The following is a 22,148-nucleotide window of genomic DNA, read 5'->3' on the forward strand; positions in this document are numbered from 1 at the left end:
CTTGACAAATTCATTAACTATAGTTTTAAATTTTTAAAAAATTATAAGTAGCTACAAAAGGCTCAGCCTTAATGAAAGACACTAGTAAACTAAATTCTTTTACAGCTGTCTTAATGGTACTAAGTTTTACATCATAAATTCTAACGCAAAGCAAAATTAATACTGACAGTAAAAAGCTAATCAGAAATAACTCATGATTTTGGTTCTCTTTTCTCTCACTGCATAGGTTGGCTTAACTCTATTCTACAAGTCACGGTTAATACAAGAATATAAAATCTTGCTCCAACATATAAATCCTTCAGAACTGGTATTCCAAAGAGATACTTAAACTCAATCAAAATAACTGAATTTATTTTTAAGCAAAATTAAGACTCCGGATTTTTTTTTTCTTCGCTGTTCAAAGGGATGCTTACAAAGATCTTTAAGGGATAGATACTTCTCTCCCTTCCTAGCCAGGAGGGGGGGAAAAAAAAGGCGGAGGAGAAATACCTCCACTTGTAAAAGGGAAATAGGAGAAAAAAAGCGCTCTTGCTTACCACTGGAAGCTGGAGGAAGTTCTCCAATAACTGTTTTAAGGCCAATACTCGAAATATCTCGAAGTTGTTCTTTATCAGAAAGCATGTTAGTGCAGAGGGTATCTACAATTGTCTCTACTTGGTATTCTTTCACTTTACTCACTAAAGGGCCAAGACTGTAACATAAAGAAGAAAAAAATTTTTTCTTAATCTAGATATACACAAGAACAGAAAAACAGATGAGTAAAAACATTAACTTTTCTGCCTAGCAACTGTCAACACGAAGTAAACACTATGCCTATATCACAGATAACATACAAATAAGACTACTAAAAAATTCTTAATAAGCTGCTTGCAGTTTCCAATTTTTTCCCCAGTTATTTTCATCATAGCATCATGAAACTCAAGATGGTTTCACCCTCCCCCACCACAAACCATTCAAACACACACATCTTTTAATAATAAAAAGGCTACTTAGAAGTCTGTTCTTAACAAGGATCCTATAATTTACCTGCAATAGAAACTCCATCCAATATATCACAATTTGCCAACTGTGACCCTTCCTTCCTACCATCTATCACCAACTCCAACTGATGAACCAAAAAATTTATATTCCTTTTATTTTTTTGTTTAAATTTTAAAAGCGTCAAGTGACTGGTTGCAAAAAGCAAACAAGTGAGAACTTCTCTGTGCTTCCAAAGCCTCTTGTATATGCCTTTCATATTAGTATTTTATACTGTTATTATTTTAGCACTGCATGTAGGTCCACTGGTTAAGGATGGAGAAAAGCTCTTCCACTGTGTCCTTCCCACAGAACTTAGCACATAGTAGATAATATTTGGTGCATGACTATTCATTGAGGAGCCACTGTATTCAAGACTGTACTGAATAAAGTATGGCCCCTATCTTCAAAAATTTACCATCTGGTTGGTGAGGTAAGGAACTCACAGAACTATTTTAGAAATTAACTTAAGTCATTCACTACTCTGCACAATCTTAAAAAAAAAAAAACTTTCAAATTCTCCTGTCTGTATTTATTTACAGACAGGAGGCTGCACCGCAGAGACAGCTTTTTAGGTACTTGTATTTATGGGGTATATAGTTAGAAAAAAACAGCATTTCAAATGAGAGACTAGAATGAATAGAATACACACTGAAAGAGAGGTCAAAAGAATTGCCTGATGAAAAAGGCAGATGAAACACACAATAGGAAAGGCAGAGGCCTGGGACATTATGGAGAATCTTTAAAGTTAGGCCAATGAATTGAAATGTGATATGGCAAAGTTGGGAGCCAATGCATTTTCTCAAGCATAAGTGACATGATGAAAACAATTTAACTTTAAAAATACTCAGATCAATGTTTCACATATAGATTCTGAATAAATAACAGCTGACTGACTGCTTGATTAGAGAAGCAGTAGGAGTACAGTTTGGGGAATTAAGAAATAAGAAAAATAAACAGAAAGGTCAGAGAAATCCAAGAACAGCCCAATCCAAAATGATGGCAATGACAGTGAGAGAAACGGCATAAATAGAGAGACCTAATTTGAAACCATACAAATTGGGAGCAAAAATAAAAGGAATTCCAAAAATGAATTTAAAGACTTCTAGCTTCTAGCAATGGCAAAACAGCTTTGGTGGAATAACCCTCCCACAGGTAACAACTACAAAATCTCTAAAACTGTATTTTAGAAAACAATCTGAATGCAAGATAATGATGAAACTAAAAACAGATGGGAAAAGGTGTTTACCTAGAATTCCATACCCAGTGAAATTCCCTTTAAAAATGAATAATAAAAATTTTTATTAAGGACAACTTCAGATAAAAGCTGAGACTATATGGCAACCAGACCTATACTGCAGAAATTGCCAAGGGAAGTTCTTTAGGCTAAAGAAAAATTAAACCGGATAATAACTCAGATTTACAGAAAGGAATAAAGATCACCAGAAATGGTAAATGTGTGTATACCTAAAAGGCTACATTTAAGAGACTATATATTTTTTCTTCAAACTATCAATAATACTGGATTATGGACACACAAATATAAAAAACAATAGTATGGACTTCCATGGTGGCGCAGTGGTTAAGAATCCACCTGCCAACGAAGGGGACACGGGTTGGAGCCCTGGGCCGGGAAGATCCCACACGCCAGGGAGCAACTAGGCCCATGCGCCGCAAATACTGAGCCTGCGCTCTAGAGCCCGCGAGCCACAACTATTGAAGCCCCTGCGCCCAGAGCCCATGCTTGGCAACAAGAGAAGCCACTGCAATGAGAAGCCCACGCACCACAACGAAGATAGCCCCTGCTCGCCACAACTAGAGAAAGACCGTGCACAGCCAATAAATAAATAAATACATTTATTAAAAAAAAAAAAAAAATAGTAGCACAAAGCCAGGAGGAAGGTAAATGGAAAAATGTTATTTCAAGGTTTATATAATTTATATCAAGTGGTACAATATTAACTTTTAATAGAGTGGTAAATTTAAGACGTCATTTATAATCCATAGCCTAGTATGACAATTTTAAAAATAATACAAAAAAGATTTATCTGAGGAAATCAAAATTAAATATTATAAAACAAGACAATTCCCAACTTTTGTTTTCAGGAACCCTTTTAACACTTTAAAAATCAATGAGGACCCCAAAGAATTTTTCTTTATGTGGGCTGTATCTGTCCAATGTTTACCACTTTAAAAATTAAAAGCAACAATAATAAAGTCACATGTCAACATAAATAACATTTTTTAAGGAAGGAAAATAACTATATTTTCCAGAAAAAAATGAGGAAAAATAGCTGTTTTACATTTTTGCAAATTAATGTTTGCGCTTAAAAGAAAATAACTGGATTCTCATATCTGCTTTTGCATTCAGTTGTTTGTGATATCACGTGTCATGTAGCCAGTGGAAATTATTCTGTATACTTATGAGAAAATGAGCATCAAAGGGGAACTAACACCTTAGTATTACTCATATTATAGTTTTGAATTTTGGGGGTCACAGATGTCCCGGTGACCCCTGAATCAAACTTTGAGAACTGCTGCTATAAAATATTTGATTAACCCAAAAGACAGCATGAAAAAAACAATTAAAAAAAAAGCCAAAAAAAAAAAAAAAAAAAACACACCACAGAAAACAGAGAAACAAATAGAAAAAAAAAGAAGCAAAATGGTGCACCTAAATCTAACTATATCAATATTTACAATAAACAACAATGGACTGAAAAACACTATCGAAGGGAAGAAATTATGAAACTGAATAGAAGGAAAAAAAGCAAGACCTAACCATCTGCTGTCTACAAGACACATAATTTAAAAATAAAAACAGATTAAAAACTGAATAATGAAAAAGATACACTATGCAAACACTAATCTTAAAAGGAAATTGGAGCAGCTATAACATAAGAAAAAATACATTCCAAGATACAGTCCAAGAAACAGTTTATACTCATAAAAACATCAAACACTAGGAAGACATAATTATAAACACGTAAGCCCCTAATCACACAACTTTAAAATACATGAAGCAAAAAACTGACATTATTAAAGGGAAAAACAAATTAACAACTATAGTTGGAAATTTTAGCACTCCTCTCTCAGTGCTCAATATTAAGAAGAGAAAAAAAAATCACAAAGGATATAAATCTGAACAACACTACCAGCTACCCTGACCTGACATTTATAATATACCATACCCAACTATCATAGAATACACTTTCAAGTATACAGGGAACATCCACATCCACGAAGACCTATCATATGCTGAACCATAGAACCAATCTCAATGAGTAGACAAAATAAACCAAAACAAACAAAATTAACCTCCCTGAAATCTTAAAAGAGTATGGTTCTCTGCCCATAATACAATTAAGTTAGAAACCATTAAAAATAGAAGCAAACATCTAATCTCCAAATATTTGAAAACTGCTTCTAAATAACCCATAGATCAAAGAAAAATCACAATGAAGATTAAAAATATTTCAAACTGAATGAAATTTACACAGTTTACTTAGAAGAGAATATATACCTTTAAATGTCTAAGAATTAGAAAGGAAAAAAAATCAGTGGAAAGAAAGAAAGAATAAAAGAGAAGCAATCACACATAACCAAGCTGGCGCAAATATTTTGAGTATGTCAGCTATCTCCCACGTGGTATAATGTTGATTGTTCTCAACTAACGTCTGGATTTGAATCCTATCAACTTCAACTGGTCTACCCCACCGTGGAGCACTGTCCACTGAGAATCCCCAGGACGACACTTTGCAAACCACTTTTGACACGTTCAATCAATCACAGCACCTTCTCCATACACTGCACAAATCTTCTTGTGTGTTTCAGTTGTGTTTTTACCTTTCTTGAAATAATAAAGCATAAATGCAAGAGGAAAAAAAAAAGAGAAGCCATTAGTCAAATAAGGCAACAGACAATAAGGAAAATGAACAAACCCTGAAGTCAGTTCTTTGATAAGATTAGTAAAGTTGGTAAATCCCTGACTAAAATGAATTGAGGGGGAAAAAAGAGAGAGAAAACACAAATTATCAAAACCAGGATCGAAAGAGGGGGATGGATATTCACTGATGACAATTATTTAGGTAGACTATCCCAAGGAATCAACAAAAAGTACTGTAATAATTAGGATATGCTATGGTTCACGGTTAAAAGATTCAGTATTGTTAACTGTTGATTCTCTTCAAATATTTCTATAGCTTCAACACAATCCCAATCAAAGTTTGAGCAAGTTTATTTTTAAAGCAGAAATTGACAAACTAATTCTAAAATTTATATGGAAATACAGAGAACTTAAAAAATCAACATACTCTTGAGAAAAAAATGAAGCTAAAGAACTTATACTACCTTACTTCAGATCTATAGATCTACAACAGCATTTCTCAACCAGGGGTGATTTTTGCCCTTCAACAGACATTTGGCAATGTCTGGAGATATTTTTGGTTGTTCCTACCAAAGGATGAAGGATGAAGGAATGCTACTGGGTAGCATAGTGGGTAAAGGCTTAGACTGCTCAACATCCAACAACACATGGAATACACAAGGTAGCTCCCCATAACAAAGAATTATCTGGCCCCAAAACTCAACAGCGCCAAGCATGAAAGAGCCTGAGCTATGCTAATAAAACAGTATGGTACTGTCATTAGAACAGACAAATGGATCAGTGGAACAGAATAGAGTCTGGAAATAGACTCACGCTTTTGTCAATTGACTTCTGACAGAGATGCCAAAGCAATCAGTACAGAAAGGAAGATGTTTTCAATAAATGGTGCTTCAACAACTGGATTTCCATATGGAAAAAAAATAAATAAGCTCAATTCCTACTTCACAAAAATTATTCAAGATAGATCACAGGATTAAAAATAATAGCTGAAACTACAAAGCTTTCAGAAGAAAACACAAGAGGAAAATCTTTGCAACATAAAGATTTCTTAGAACACAGAAAGGAAGAACCATAAAGGTTGAAATTAATTTACAAATTAAATCAAACTAAACTAAATTTTAAAATAAATTAAAAACTTAAGATCATCAAATTGGGAGAAAATGTATGTGCCAAAGGACCTATATTCAGAATATATGAACTCCTATAGTTCAATACAAAGACAACCTCAATTTTAAAAACTGGAAAAAGACCACAAAAAAAATAAATAAGTGGCCAATAAACAAACAAAATAGCATTAGACATCATTAGTCATCAGGGAAATGTAAATTAAAACTACACCTATACACCAAGTAGAATAGCTAAAATTAAAGAGTGACACAACCAGGACCTTCTCTGGCGGTCCAGTGGTTAAGACTTTGTGCTTCCACTGCAGGGGGCACAGGTTCAATTCCTGGTAGGGGATCTAAGATCCCACATCCACATGGGACCGCCAAAAAAAAAAAAAGACAAAAAAAACCACAACAAAGTGACACAACCAACTGTTGATGATAATGTGGAACGACTGGTACTTTCATGTAAAATGGTATAAATTCTTTGGGAAACAATTTCATAGTTTCTTAAAAATCGAAATGGACAACAGCAACTTCATTCTTCCAAAGAAATAAAGACACATGTCCTGAAAAGGACTCATACAAAAATGTTCACTGTATCTTTATTCACAATAGCCAAACCTAGAAAGATATCATTGTGCTGTTAATGAACTACTAATCAGTAATAAAGTCACAAAACACTGATACATCAAACATAAAACCAATTTAAGGTGAACAATGTTGACCTTAAGGAAGTTGTGAGATAAGGATACAATGTTATCTTTTTCAAATGGTTATCCAGTTTTTTGGAAAAAAGGTCCAACTTCTCTCATGATGCCACCAACTGCATCATGTATTGAATACTTTCCATTCTGCTTTACACTACTGGTCTAGTAATGCCTCACTCTCACTGCTTTCATTACATAAACATAATAATATGTTTTCATATCTAGTAGGGCTAATCAACACACCTCCAACTCCAGCAATTTTCAGGGGGTTTTTTGTTTGTTTTGTGGGGTTTTTTTTTTTTTTTTTTTCTCTATCTTAAGCAAATACCCCCTTCGCCCTTCTACCAAAATATACTTTAGAATCAACATGTCTAGCTGTGGAAAAAACTTACTGATTTTTAGAGTTACATTAGCATTAAAATAACCTGGAGAGAACTGACAACCCTGTTGAGTTGTCCATCCAAGGATGTCTTTCCATTTGTTTCAAGTAGATTTGTCTGCAAGTTTTTAAAGAGAAAATTGTAACCTTACCTTAAACCACACAGTATCTTCACCCAAGGTCACCAATGTAACATTTGTTATATTTATTGTTTTGTCTTTCTGTTGCTGAAATAAATGGATATTTGCTTCCATATCTTCTAACTTATTTGCTTATATGAAGGCTACTGATTTTTGTTCATTACTTTTACATCGTGTTCCTTCTCTGAATTATTATTGTTTACATTATTTTTTTCTTGATTGACTTGGTTTTTTCTATCTACCTTTAAAAATTCTTTGGTGTCTAATTTTCCCCCCTTGTTTTATAGTAGCTAATGCCTTCGAAAGAAATGTAATGGAGATAGAGACATATCCTTGTTCCTGCCTTTAGTGTGAAGGCATCTGGTAATTTATTGGCTTCTGGGTTGAAGTATGAATGTCTGTGTACTTTTTTTAAAAGGTCCTGTCGATTCTTTGTTACTAAATGTTGTACTTGAAACAGGTGATGAATTCACTTTAGTGAGATAAAGCATCCCTAAACTGTTCTTCATTCTACTGACACACTAAGTATGATGCTGGTTTTGGGAAGGTGTTTCATTCCTCTAACTACATTAAGTAGCCTAGGTGTTGGATTTTTTTAATTAAGAATCAAAGCTGAATCTCTTCAGTGCCTTGACAACTAACCAGATAGTTTTCTCCTCCTCTGATCTATTAACATGATGAAATAAAAATATTAATAAAGCACATAATATTAAACTGTCCTTATGCTTTTCGGATGAACCTCACTAGGTCATGGTCTATTACACTCAATATAACTTTCGATTTTATTTTGAACATTTAAATGAAACTGGTGTGTAGTTTTCTTTTTTAGTGTTATATTTGGTCAGAATTTGCTGTATTTAGTCAGAATTTGTTATCAATATTTGGTTTAAAAAAAAGACTGGAAGGTTCTCATACTTTATGTTCTGAAATAGTTCTAGAACTATCTGTACTGGAATTATCTGTTTTTCAAGGTTTCAAAGAGTTGTGTAAAAACATTTCTGGGCATGAGTTTCTTTTGCGCGATGAGTTCTTTGATAAATTTTCCAATTTCTTGATAAGGCTACTTAGTATTTTTCTATTAGGATTTTCCCTCCTCTAAGATCAGTTCTTGGGTTCTATCTAATATATTACTTTTGTTTATATCTTAATTCCTTTTTATTTTCCTGAATATATGTCATTTTCCCCCCAACCTATTAAATTTTAAGTATAAAAGATCACAAAAGCTCAGGTTTCTAACAAGAGTCACACTCAAGTGGATAAAGACCTGTGTGGGACTTCCTTAGTGGTGCAGTGGTTAAGAATCTGCCTGCCATTGCAGGGGACACAGGTTTGATCCCTGGGCCAGGAAGATCCCACAAGCCAAGGAGCAACTAAGCCCATGCACCACAACTACTGAGCCTGCGCTCTAGAGCCTGCCAGCCACAACTACTGAAGCCCGCGTGCCTAGAGCCTATGCTCCGCAACCAGAAAAGCCACCACTATGAGAAGCCCACGCACTGCAATGAAGAGTAGCCCCCGCTCGTCTCAAATAGAGAAAGCCCACATGCAGGAACAAAGACCCAACACTGCCAATCAATTAATCAATCAATCAATCAATAAATACCTGTGTACCTCTCAATCTGGGACAAAGCCTACTTTTTATTATCATTTTTAAAGGCTGGTAACTGCTCAGGACATATTTTGAACAAAACAATTTTATTAATAAGCACATGGCAAAATAAAGAATTAAAAGATGAAAAATAATGATTTAAGTAAAACTAGACTCATTTGCATTATTCATTATTTGTTTTTTAAAGACCCACTTTATTTTAAACTTGCTTATGTCCCAAGTTAAAGAAAGTTGTACTACATGTCTGGAAATTCTGTGCTGACCAATGATTTCTCACACTTTTGCCTGTTTTTTACAGCAGGTATGTAAAACCTTAACCTAAAATAAATGCAAAACCTTTATAAGAAAATTCAAAGAAGATAAAAATGAAGCAATGCTTTATTTAAATTGATACCAAATATTATATGCCATACAAAACGACATAAAATTCTATAATTTAATTTTTATATGAAACCAAAAGTTACACTTACTAATAACTTACTATGTAAATCTTAAGGGTTTCTAATATTTGGTATGCATAAATTAAATCGATGCATTAATACAATTTACCAAGAGCTCATATTCTGTACCTTTAACTAAGAATAAGAGCCCAGCTGTCAACATCACAACTAACAAGAGGCTCTCAATGCACCATACACACAGAGGTTACTGGAATTCTCAATTTTTAGGAAAGATTCTTTGTCACTATTGTATCATCAGCGTTAACTGAACTATGGTTTTAACTGCTCCTATCCTTTATTGTCTTATTACTTTTTACTTCCCTTGTCATTGGTTCTTAAATCTCCCCCACCCCCCACCTCCCACTGGAGCATTAGAGATGGATAGCAAGTAGGCCTTTTAACCTAGCTAAAAAACTTGGCCAAACAAGTAAGAGAACTACTCTTTCTGGAGTTTCCTATATGTATTTTATAAGAATTAAAATAACATGTCTAGCCAAAATTACATATAACGAAATGCGTCTCATGTACCAAGTACAAATACTAAACCAAATCACCTACAAATTCTAAAGAAAAACTCCAGAAAGACATAGTACAAGACTAAGATAATTTACCAGTTATTACACTGAATGTAACGGAAAGTGGAGGCGGTAGGAAGCAAGTAAAAAACAACTTACCATTTGACAGCTAAATTCTGTACCTCTCCATTTTTATCCTCCAGTAACTTCAAAATCATTTTCACTACCTTCCTTTCACTATCATCATCCAACTTGATGGAATCTTTCTGCAGTTCTGTCATCAAATCATTTGTAGCCATAAACCTATCAAAAAATAAGAATTTGTTGGTAATTAAAATTTTTTAAGCACTAATAAAAAAAGTTATGGTTTTCAAATCTAATGCTATCATTCATATGTAAGTCCTGATCTACTCTTTTAAATAAGCTATCATTGGCTAAAATTATTTTCCCCACGTCAGTCTTGATTTCAAATTTACTGACCCGACCTTCAGTGAATGCTCTTTCATTCTAATAAAAGTTAACCCTTGAACAACACAAGAGATTAAGGGGATCACCCTCCCCCCCACCTTGCCAAAAATTCGTGTTTAACTTTATAGTCACCACCTACACCTGCAGTTCTGCATCTGCAGATTCAACCAACCACAGATCATGTAGTACATAGAGTATGCATTTATTGAAAAAATTTCCAGTGTAAGTGGACCCGCACAGTTCAAACTCATTGTTCAGGGGTCAACTGTAAGTGCATCACTGCTTTTTTAGGGGAAGAAAAGCTCCTCTTTACTTTTTCTTTGCATGTGATTTGAATTTTATCTAGAAAGTCTTTAACATTAAGAATACCTTCCTGTGTAATACTGTTGTGTTGGATTGGGGGTCACATATTACAAATAACTGGAAAAATTCCAAAATGCAAATTTTCACCTCCACCCCAACTCCCACCACCAGGATCAAGCATATTTTCAAAGCAATGAAGAGGTGATTCCAAAAAATTGTTCCACCTGATATCCAGCCCCCTTTCGATAAGAACCCCTGCCAAAGGACAAGTTTTAAACTATGTACAAGCACAATTCTTATCAAGTCTTGTTAAACTGCTTATAAAGAAAAGCATACGTTCAAAATGGGATAATACAAGGTAGAGCAAGCATGTGCCTTTAAAAAATTAACATAGTTCTCCTAATTGGAAGCCCCTCCCCATTTTATATGATGACAAAATGAAATTAAAACTACATAATATTCCAGAAAGTTAAAAAAAAAAAATGAATAGAACACACTAATGCAGGCACGTCTACACACAAAGCATGAAAAGCACCTTAACGATTTACTTAGATAAAATCCATTAAACAACCATACCAGTTAGGACCTCTAAGAACCCCTGAGAATTGTTAATCACCTGGCTGAAGAGAAAACATAGTGATCATCAGTTTAAGTAAAAAAGCATATAATCCAATAAAAAAAGTTATAGTTCTGAGGAAATTCTACTGGTACACAGATTCCTTCCTTTACTCACCATTTATTTATTCACTGCTTGTTATGCTACAAAGGCTGAACTATGAGCAAAGAACAGATAAGATGTAAGTCTTGGCTCCTAGCCTCAGAGAGCTAATAAAGAAGTCTACTATTTTCAAAAATCTGTAACAGTTAAACATTTTTTAAAACTTGAACACCAGCAAAATTAGCAACAGAAAATATTTTTTTAAAAATCACTGGTTTGAGATAGTATGAGGTTATAATAAGAATTACTTTTTAATTGTGACCCTGAAACCAGAAAGTTCCTTCTGTTCATGTGTTAAAAGGTTTGTACCATAAATCTTATAAGGAAGTTGTTTGACCAGTTTGAAAGCTGTCCATGCAAGATTCAAAAGCCAGTCTGTAAAATCTCTTAGGCATTTACCATTTTAGGTATGGGGCTAAGGGCTGAGATGATAAATTTAGATTCAGTCCCTTCCTCTTAACTTATTTATCTAACTCAGAAGACAGACAGGTAAATGGACAAATCTCACACAATTTTTAAAAACACTCAAGGGTGTTTGGCAATATACAACAAAGAACTGGTAGTTTGGATCTCAAAAGATTAACAGAGGTTTGCATGAGGAAAGCTGGTTTGGGATTTTAAATTTATGTGTGTGGTGGTGGTGGTGGTGAGGGGCGTAATACCCCAGAGTGAAGGACGGAGGAGCAATTCAGTGTGTCTGAGGCACAGAGAACTAGAAACTAACAGGAAGATGGAAATGTTGGCTGAGGTCAAGATAGAAAAGGTTGTACATACTCATTCACTATGTACTGAGAACCCTTTATTTGTCAGGTACTGTGCTAGGTGTATGGATACAAGGACTGGCAAAAGCAAACACAGCAGCTTCCTGCTATCTTGGAGCTTACGTAACAGTCGAATAGAGGCACACTGATTTTTTAAAACTACATATATGAGCACTTACATAGGTAGTTATGAACTCAGATAAATGCTAAGAAGGGAAGGAATGTGGCACAAAGAAAAGACAATGGGATAACAAAGTGGCGTGACCTAGACTGGCATTAAAGTTGTGTATTAGGGAAGACTGAGATCTTAAGCATGAACAGAAACTGTGTAAGGGGAGTGGGGAGGTTATGATCAAGTAGGCAGGGGCCAAAAGAGTAAAGAGATTTGAAGATCTTACTAGGATTCTAGTCTTTATTCTAAAAGTGATGGGAGCAACTTCCCTTGGCAGTACACTGGTTAGTTCCTGGTGGGGGAACTAAGATCCCACATGCCACGCAGCATGGCCAAAAAAAAATTTTTTTTTTTTTTAATTTTTAAAAATGAAAGTGATGGGAAACTACTGAAAGGCATCTGAAGCAGAGATGGGGAGGAAACTGAATGATCAGATTTACATTTCAGCAGTATTACTCCAGCTACACAGTGGAAAATAGTTTGGGAAGAACCAAATTTCATTTAGCAGACTGAATGGAGAACAGGAGAGCTACTGCAGCAGTCTAAGTGAGAAATGATGGTATCTAGAATTAGGGTTATGACAGTCAACGGAGATGGAAAAATGGACAGTCAATTCTCATTATTAGCAGAGTAAAATTTGCCATAACCCCCAAATCAATTCTCCAGCACTTTCATGACATTTGCAGACATGTGAAGAACCATGAAATATTCAAATCACCCAAAGCACACACTGCGCACACACTCCCAGCTGACGCTGCACAGGCGATGCTCTGCCTTATTTCAGCTCTCATATTGTAAACACGCATCTTCTTCTCAGGCTATTTGGTGCCACTGGGTTTTTTGTTTGTTTTTTTGCATGTTTGTGCTTTTTGTTGGTAATTTTGCTGTTTAAAATGACCCCCAAGCACAGTGTTAAAGTGCTATATAGCGTTCCTAAATACAAGAACGCCGTGATATGTCTTCCAGAAAAAATACAAAATAATGAGAACCAACCGTATTTGAGGTTCACAAGGTTAAAATTATAGGTCTTTGAAATGGATGATATAGGGATGGTAAGAGATGAGTTAGGGAAAGGACAAAGAAGTAGAAGGGAAACCACAGGACTTGGGCATCATAGTCGGTTTGCATCCTGTCCAGTCTTAATGTTATTGAATAACCACTGTCACACATTAGATGGTTCAACCACTCATCCTACAAGAGAGGGAGAGAGGATTAACAAGCCTGATGCAACTACAGACTATACTGAATGGCCACTCCTCTGATCCTAATCAACAAAATCCCAACAAAAGTGAAGACATCAACAACATTAGTGCGCTGCAGACCAACTTCATCTGCCCTTGGCCAAAAGTGAGGACTGAGGTGGGGGTGGGAGGCACCGAGCAGCCCCTACAGTCCAGGAACTGTTCTGAGGCTCGCACCTAAACTTCAATGATAACATTGAAATGAATAATCCAAACAGATCTGATGCTTAAAGTGCAAGCATACTGTTTTCCTGAACATAAACACACAGAACATCCATTTCAGGTAAGTTCACTTAGCAACACAAAATACCAAACATCCTCCTAACTAAATGAGTGACTGCTACTTCTTTACTAATTATAGCTTTTCCTCTGCTTTACTATGCCCTCCTTGTAACATTTATTAAGATGTCAAATGATAAAACTGACCCTGACAACATCCAATCTAAAGCAAACCTCTGCTTCTTTAGACTCTTCCCAAAATTACCCAAATAGGTCCTAACACCCTCTTACTGAGACATGCCATAGTATGTTTTCTCCCTCACCATAATGGTAACAAACCCAACCTGTGTGAGGGACATCCATACATATAAGAGAATTTCAAGAAGGAAAAAATGGTAAACAGTGTTCACATTACATATCAAATAAAAGAGCAAAGAAAACACCCACTAAATTAGGTACCTGGAGATTGTTAGGGATTTGAGGGGGAGTAATTTCAGTGAGTTTAGGTGAGCAATGAGTTTATCTCATAGTCTATGGGAATTAGTGCAGAAGACAATGATCAGCCGTGATATTCAGGAAGAAAATTCTAACGGAAGAATTACCAACAGATTGGATTAAAAAGAGGCCTAAGACAGTGAGACTAATATGAGAAAACTAAAGTAAAAGAAGGGTGACAGCAAGGCTTTCCAATTGGAACATTTGGTGGATGGTAATGTAACATGACAAAATAAGAATAAAAAAGGTTTAAGGTGAGAGAGGAGGAGGTTAAGATGTTAACTTTCAGACTTTTATGGGAGTCCCAGGTGGATTAACCTACAGGCAGTGCCATCTCATTCATTTATTCAAGTATTTTGGGGGTACCATCATTAGAAACTGTGCCAGGCTCTGCAAAATGTCCAAGACAGTCATAGACTGCAACTTACATACTTGGCATATTCTACTGGACTGAAAGTTTCCTGAGGAGAGAACTTATTCATCTTTAGTAAATCCAATGTAAAGAAGCAGAAATAAACACAAGTTTACCCTTGTTTCCAACAGAAATCTAAATGCTAAGGGCCAACTACATCACCCAGTGAAACAATTATCTTTCAAAGATCTTGTATATACCCCACTGCTGTCTCACCTTCTCTCATTTATTCTCTAAGAGTTATGAATTAACTTGGGACAGTCTTAATGCTGTTCCCGTTCATAAAACTAATTGTTAGCCATCATTTTTCTTCCCAGTTTCCTCAGTGAGGTCCGTCTTTCCTCTTTTCAGTGGTGAGCCCTAAGCATTGCTGATAATGTGTTAGCAGTACTCTACCTATATCCCTCCCTGCCAATCACATAGGTGAAATTGTGTAACTTAATGCCATCAACACACAGAGTACTGAGAAAATGCTCACAAACCACCTTCACAATCTCTACAAATCTATTTCTTCTGATTAAACCTACTTTTCTTCAAGCACAAGCAGTCCAGATAACGTAGTCTTCCCTGTTACACTATTGTAAATTCCCACCAGTACTTTCAGCTACGTTATATGATCTCTAAGGTTCCTTCCAACTCTGAAAGCTGATGATTCCATAACAGGCCTGAGATTTTTATTAGCATTTTAAACGGCTTCCAAGGGTAAACGCCTTCCAATATTCAAAACACATAAATTTGGTGACATAAACCATTATCAAACTAGGAAATTCTACAAAACAGTGAATTACTTTGACTATATCAAATGGTATTTTTTAAAAAACTGATTGGTAGATTTTACGACTTCTTAAAGAAACTTCCCCAATCCTCACATGCTTTTTTTCTTAACTCTGGAATTAAAATTCAATTCAACTAAAACAAGTTATCTATTGAGAACCCACATGGCCAAGGCACTAAACAAAGTGGAGGATTTAGTTCAGTAACACAAGGTCCCTACCCGTTCCTATAAAGATTTTCTACACCCTGTCCCTGAGTGGTGTTTTGTGTAATGTGCTTTCACACCTGTACTCACTCTCTCTACTTGAAGACCTAGCTCAGATCACTCCTTGAACATGAATCTCCTTGCTTTCATCTTCTCTGCCACTTAAGCCTGAAAACTACATACTGCCCTGGGTTATTCATCTTTTTACAAATGCCTTAACCACTCAACAAGCATGCAGATAATACTAAAGGTAAGCACTTTTTTAATTTCAACTTTTTGTAGTCCCTCTCAGGGAATTATTTACAGTGTCTTCTGGCACAAAATACTCCATAAGCTTAACTTAGAGGGAAATGAAATTCAAGGTCTTACCCTTAATGTCCCCTAGTCCAAAACCTGCAGAAGTAGAATATGGTAGTTTAGAGTTCATGCTCTGGGGGGTATCTGGAAATCCCAGATCTACAACTGTCTAACTGACCTTGGGCAAGCACTTAACATCACCAGATCGAAATTTCCTCAGCTGAAACAGAGACTGCTAGTATCCACTTTATTAAAGTTGTAAGGATCAAGTGTATAAAGTTCACAGTAAGCATTAACTATTATGCATTAAGTACTATGTACAGAGAGATAATGGTAAAAAATTTTTTTAGCCCTTGATTCCTTGGAATACTTTTAATTCAGCTGGTGATGAAGCATATGAAAATAAAAGCAGAACCTCATTAGTTACCTCATCCCACTGAATATTCAGTATTAACATTCACAGATAAAGCATTCACTTTGTTTACACACTGAAGTTTTCAATCTGTTATCTACAGCATCACCTCCTTACTGGCACTAAACCATGGTACCTACCTTCAAGGACTACAGAACACTAAAACAGGTAAGAAAAAGGACACTAGGTTTTGTGTTTTCACCCCCAATAAACTGAGCCTATAGCTGAAGTCCTACTAAAAAAAATTATTTAAAAATGCTGACATTCCAAAATTTTGAAGCCTACACATCCACTTCTTTACCCTCTTTACATTAAAAAACTATGTAGTTATTCAGAGAACTGAAAATTTGGGCCGATAAGGGACCTTTTGTAATCACCCATGTACAAGTCTTTCAAAAGTGAAAATTTAATCCCAAACTAAGTACTAGAACCCATATTTGTTTCTGGTAGGTCATATTCTCTTTGGATTCCACCACAAGGAAAATGGTTTTTTCTTCCTTTTGGATGTACTATTTTCTTCTCCCCTTAGCACAAGGTAGAGTGGTATGCACATGTTAGACTTTCTATAACGTTAATTAATCTTGTCCTTAAGATCCTTCTAGCACTAGGTGTTTTAAAACATGTAACTACAACTATGATATTTACAGCACAATAAACAATAAATTTCTAGTGAGAAATTAGAAAGTATCATTTTAAACTAGATCACATGTATTCAAATACAGAAAAATCTTCAAAATATCTGACCGCAAATGTTATTTTAATTAATCTCTTAAATGTCAGTAATTTAATATATATAGCTTTTTGGTTCCCAAGACTTTTCTATTACTGAATGGCTTGGGTGTATTAAAGTCTTAAAAACATAGTTATTAAAAATATCTTGATGACAAATTACTGGAAGTCACTACTGTCCCTAGGCATATCTTCTCTAATAGTCACAAACTATTAAAAATACATCAATATCACATTTTGGGGAGGATAAGTAATCCTCCAAGCAATGTTTTGGTTTATTCAAGCCCAAACTGGTAGATAATCCTTATCAAGTTCAACACTGAGTATACCTTAACATCAGAGCATTACTCTTCCATATAATTAAAAACAAAAACAAAAAACACCCCAAGCATGTATGTATTAACTTTCCTTTAGAAGAAATGTAAGAAAGGAAGCTTCAGTCAATAATCACATATGCAGTATTATCACATGACTTGATTTCTTTATTCTAAACATATTATCCTTGTATATCTAAACATATACAAGTCTGACTAGTGGAACAAAACTGTACTATTATAGGGAAAGTCTTACCTTTAGACTAAAACTGAATACAATCAGAATGAAATTCAGTACCTTTACAGAACGAGCTAAGCAGACAGAAATGGGAGGGGGGAAAAATCACACCACACATTCTACATTCCTTAAAAGTTTTTTATATATGTTCCATTTAAATGTTTATATAAATTTTAACAGCTTGCACTGGGAGCAAGCAAAGCTCCAAAAGGAAGTAAACAGCATTCTAAGCCTTTAAAAACCAAGCAAAAACTCTTATTTTCCCCAATAATTAGCAAACTAATTTTAAAAGTTTTGAATGCAATATTCAAAAACTCCCCCGGTAGCAAAACTTTTTGAAAATCACTTCTGGCTATGACGTCACAGAACCAAAATGTATTTCATTGACCATTTTAATATGCCACCATATCAATTTAATTAGGAACACGATTATTACATTTTTCATGGTTCTCCCTTCACAAATCAAAAATTTTTTCCCCAGTACATAAGGTTTGGGAGTGTTTTCAGGTGTTAAAACGTACGGTTCATACAAAAAACAAATACGGCCTTCAGCCACAATTTAAATTGAAGACCATTTGTTCTTCCCGTTAAAATGCACAGAAAACACAACCACTAGAGAAAACAAGTATCGAAGATATAAAAAGCTTTTTTAGATTGGGAGCTGATTTATTTTGTGATGGGCCAGAAGGCGGGAAGAAAGGAATGCAACAATTACTGCAGTGCCAAAAAAAAAAAAAAAAAAAAAGAGGGAGAGAAACCAAGATAATCCGTGAAAATATAACAATTCTTCAATATGCATGTGACCAAGGTTTGGAACTGACTGTACAAGTCTCCTAGAACAAAACTTTATAAGAAACCTTCATATCCACCATCCCCATATTAGAAAACTCCTTTCAGTAAGATCCATCTGCTCGCTGTACCTTTTTGTTTAAGGTTCAGTAATTCACCTTTCTGGTAGTAATTCTGGATATAAGGAAGTAAGGAAATGAGACTGAAACCTCGAGTTCCTGCTGGGGTTTGTACCTGACAAGGGAAAATGACAAGAGATGCTGGCGGGAAAACCCTACGAGTTAAGTTTCCACCATCCTGGCTCCCCCTCCACCTTCTTCCCACCTTCGCGAAAGGGATAATCCAAAGAAAAAGTTTATAACCCAATCCTCGAAGGGCTGGGAAAAAAAGCTGAATGCACCTAGGCCCGCTCACATCTGTGGGAAAGGAGGCGGCAGCTGGTACCCCGAGTGGGCAGCAGCAGCGGCGGCTCGGGCCCCGCGGGCAGGGCGGCCTAGCGCCGCTGGCAGGCCGGCGGCTAGGCCGTGCCTCCGGGTCTCCAAGCCTAGACCGACTCCCGTGCCCACTGCGGTGCGCGATCGCACCCCTCCACGCTACCCGGGAGGGCAGAGCATGCGGTGGGGGCGGTGGCGGACGCACAGGGGGCCCGGGACCGCAGGCGGGCAACGGCCTAGAGGAAAGAACGGGGGGAGGCGGTCGGAAGGTGGGCGAGGAGAGGGCCTGACGGGATCGGGGAGCGGAGGGCGGCCTGGAGACCTCCGCAAAGCCGAGGAAGCAGTCAAGGCCAGAGGGGTGGGGCCAGGCCTGTGTGAGGGCCGAGGCCGTGGACGCGGGACCCCGAGGCGGGCTGAGGGTCGGATTTCGGCCTCACCTGAAGTCCTTGTCGCTGGATGTCATTTTTTCCAGCAAATTGGAAATGTGGTACGAGGCGCTCGCCATGTTGCCGGCCTCGATCCCGCCCGCCGGCGCTGCTGGTGCTGCTGCCCGCCGCCGCCGCCGCTGGGGCTCCTCCTCTCGCTCGCGGCGGCTCCCGCTTCCAGGGTCGCAGCGCGACGCAGACGCTGACAAGGGAGGCGCCTCGACTGGCTGCCCCCTCCCCGGCGAGGCGTGGGCCTGTACCAGGGAAAGCAGAGGCTACGGGGCCAGCCTAAACACGGCGCTGCTAGCCAGAAGACGAGCGCATGAGCAGCGAAGAGTGCAGCAAGGCCTCTCCCAAGAGCCAGACACTTCCACTCAGGGCCGTCTCACTCCCACTCCCTCCGCGCTCGCTCCCCAGGGCAAGAGGCCAGAACCCGCCTCCTTCGCTCCAGGGGCGGGCGCGGTAGACGCGGGACGCTACGGAAAGCTGAGGTCAGGGTTCACCGAGGTCTCCCCACGCACGCTGTGGAGGCGCTAAGTAAAGGACAATCCTGTTGGCTGAAGCCTGTGTCAATCTTCACCTGACCCGCCCTCCAGGAGGCATGACAACGACCCAAAAAGGCTATTCTCGCGAGACTTGAAAGCGACGGTTAAAGGACGAGTGGGCCGGTGGGATGAGGATGATTTCATCCGAAAATAACTTGTATTTTCCTGTAGGTTTACGACTTTTAAGGAGCATAAGGCCTAGGAGTAAAGCTAATTAACGGGTTAGCCTGGGGACCAACAGAAGAATTATTAGAAGGACCGTTCGTTCGGAATCGGACGCGTGGCCCGACATTGCCTTCACCACGATGGTGTAGTGTTGCCACGTGAAAACCACAAATCCCAGAATTCAGTCAGCATGGTACACTGGGTCAAGATATGATTGGCTGAGAGAACTTGTAGCTTCCTCATTGGCTCCCGTGGAGGAGTGAATGCTGGGGTTTGTAGTCTGGCGAGGTAGCGGTGTTGGATAAAACCTTTGGACTAAGGCGGACTAGGTTTCTGCAGCTGGTTCGAATTTTCTCTTACAGCTGTTTTTGCTGTTACGGGTGTCTGCAGGGCTTGGCTGCCGCGGTCTGGGCAGGCGCATTGCGGATGCGCCAGGCAGAGGCCTAGTAGCGATTTCCTAGCACTAATCCATGAGAGTGATGGTCCCCTCCCCCGCTGAAGGCAACTGAGCCTCTGCTGGGCACTCGCAACCTGCATTGAAGAGCCAGTCCCCTAAAGCAAGAAGGACCATAGTAAGACCAAGAGCCAATGAACGATGGTTGTATTCGGGGCTTATTCCTTTTATTTAAAATAGGTAAACGATCACCCTCTGTATTCCGCATTTGTGGAATTGATAATCCTGCAGCTATTTTCTTGTCCCCTAAAATACACACACACAGCAATGGGAGATTAGATACCAAATCCTGTGTTTCAGCATCCACGTTTTTATCTTCTTCATTCGAATTGGAGCTAGCTAAAAGGCCTTCCTTAAAAGAGAGAGAGAGAAAGCACAGTTAAGAGATGAGGAAAATTCAATCTTTTATTGCTTCCGTTGGGAGTGGAGGTGGGGGGATTTTTTTAGCTCCTTTCATCCAAGTATTAAATCTCAACGTTTTTCTACCTTCCTTTCCTATATTCACCGAATGTTATTTAGTGACTTAAGAAAAAAGATAGGTATAGTTACAGGCAATAACAAAATAGATGAAACACCATCTGACCTCAGAATTCATATTTAAATTTCCCTCATTATTCGTTTACCCCGTGTATCCTTTTACTTTAATACTGTTTTTCTCCCCATTGGTGCCGTATCTCTTCCTTCATTTTACACAAGTCACCTGTTATTAGGGTACATGAGTGCTTCAGCCACAGTTCCTTTCTGCTCCCAACAACCTTTTCACAGCATTTAGTATAAACGAAACACACACACCACACACAAACAAGCCAGTCATTTATCTTGTGTGAACCCCAAGGCCTAAAATCTCAATCATCTAATGATAACCTTTTTTTTTTTTTTGCCTGAATCTAATCAGAACCAAGTCATGTTTTTTCCTTTTGTGTGTATAAATCCTATCATTTATCAATTTCCAACTGAACTATAATATTTGTAGTTAGACAGCTTAAATATAAATCCTGTTTACTGCCACTTATTAGCTGTCTTTAGGCAATTCATTTTAAGCTCTCTGAGCTTCTGTTTCTTCATGGGTAACACAATGATCGTGAGAGTATTTCCCCATAGGGCTGTTTTAAGAGTCAATTTAGCTATTGTCCTAGCCTGCCAGGGTTGCCACAACAAAATACCACGGATTGGGTGGTTTAAACAACAGAAATTTATTTTCTCACAGTTCTGGAGGCTGAAAGTCCAAGGTCAATGAGCTAGCAAGGTGGGTTTCTCCTGAAGACTTGCCTTGCAGACAGCTACCTTCTCACTGTATTCTCATATAGCGCCCACGGCCTGGTGTCTCTTTCTCTTCTTATAAGGACACCAATCTTACTGGATTAGGGCCCCACCTTTTTAACCTCATTTAACCGTAATTACCTCTTTACAGACCCTATCTCCAAATACTGTCATACTGGAGTTTAGGGATTCAGTATATGAATTGGGGGGAGGGGAGATCGGGGCGGGGGGTTACACAACTCAGTCCATAAGAGATATCCCATATAAAGTGCTCAGCACATTGTCTGGCACATAATGTTTATAACAAATTTTTTTGTGCTTACCAAAGTCATGGAAAGCATCTAATAAAAGTTGGCTATTATTAGTACTACATTCTCTGTCTTGTCCCTATTCCAAACCACCATACATTGATAGTTTTTTCCCAAAACATTGCTTTTATAGTGCTACTCACCAATTTTAAAAGTTCAGTGGGTCTCTGCTACTGAATAAAGTCCAAATGTTTGCAATCATTGACCT

At 37.6% G+C, this 22,148-nt stretch overlaps 1 protein-coding gene across 2 annotated transcripts in view; it reads right to left on the bottom strand.

Annotated features, from left to right (window-relative positions):
• The window catches only part of CAND1 (cullin associated and neddylation dissociated 1), a 37,292-nt gene extending 17,662 nt beyond the window's left edge, over positions 1 to 19,630 (bottom strand). Inside the window, exons 1-3 of one of the 2 annotated variants that reach the window (XM_057741669.1) lie at positions 19,221 to 19,630; positions 9,962 to 10,105; positions 537 to 691 (exon numbers count right to left, since the gene is read on the bottom strand). In XM_057741669.1, coding sequence (XP_057597652.1) covers positions 537 to 691; positions 9,962 to 10,105; positions 19,221 to 19,288 — 367 coding nt within the window. In that variant the 5' untranslated portion in view covers positions 19,289 to 19,630. Of the gene's footprint in view, positions 1 to 536; positions 692 to 9,961; positions 10,106 to 19,220 lie in introns of those variants that run through there. The other variant, XM_057741670.1, reaches the window with a different exon arrangement.
• Between the last annotated feature and the right edge of the window lie 2,518 nt (positions 19,631 to 22,148).

Source organism: Hippopotamus amphibius, chromosome 7, assembly GCF_030028045.1.
Source record: "Hippopotamus amphibius kiboko isolate mHipAmp2 chromosome 7, mHipAmp2.hap2, whole genome shotgun sequence".
Taxonomy (NCBI): Eukaryota; Metazoa; Chordata; class Mammalia; order Artiodactyla; family Hippopotamidae; genus Hippopotamus; species Hippopotamus amphibius.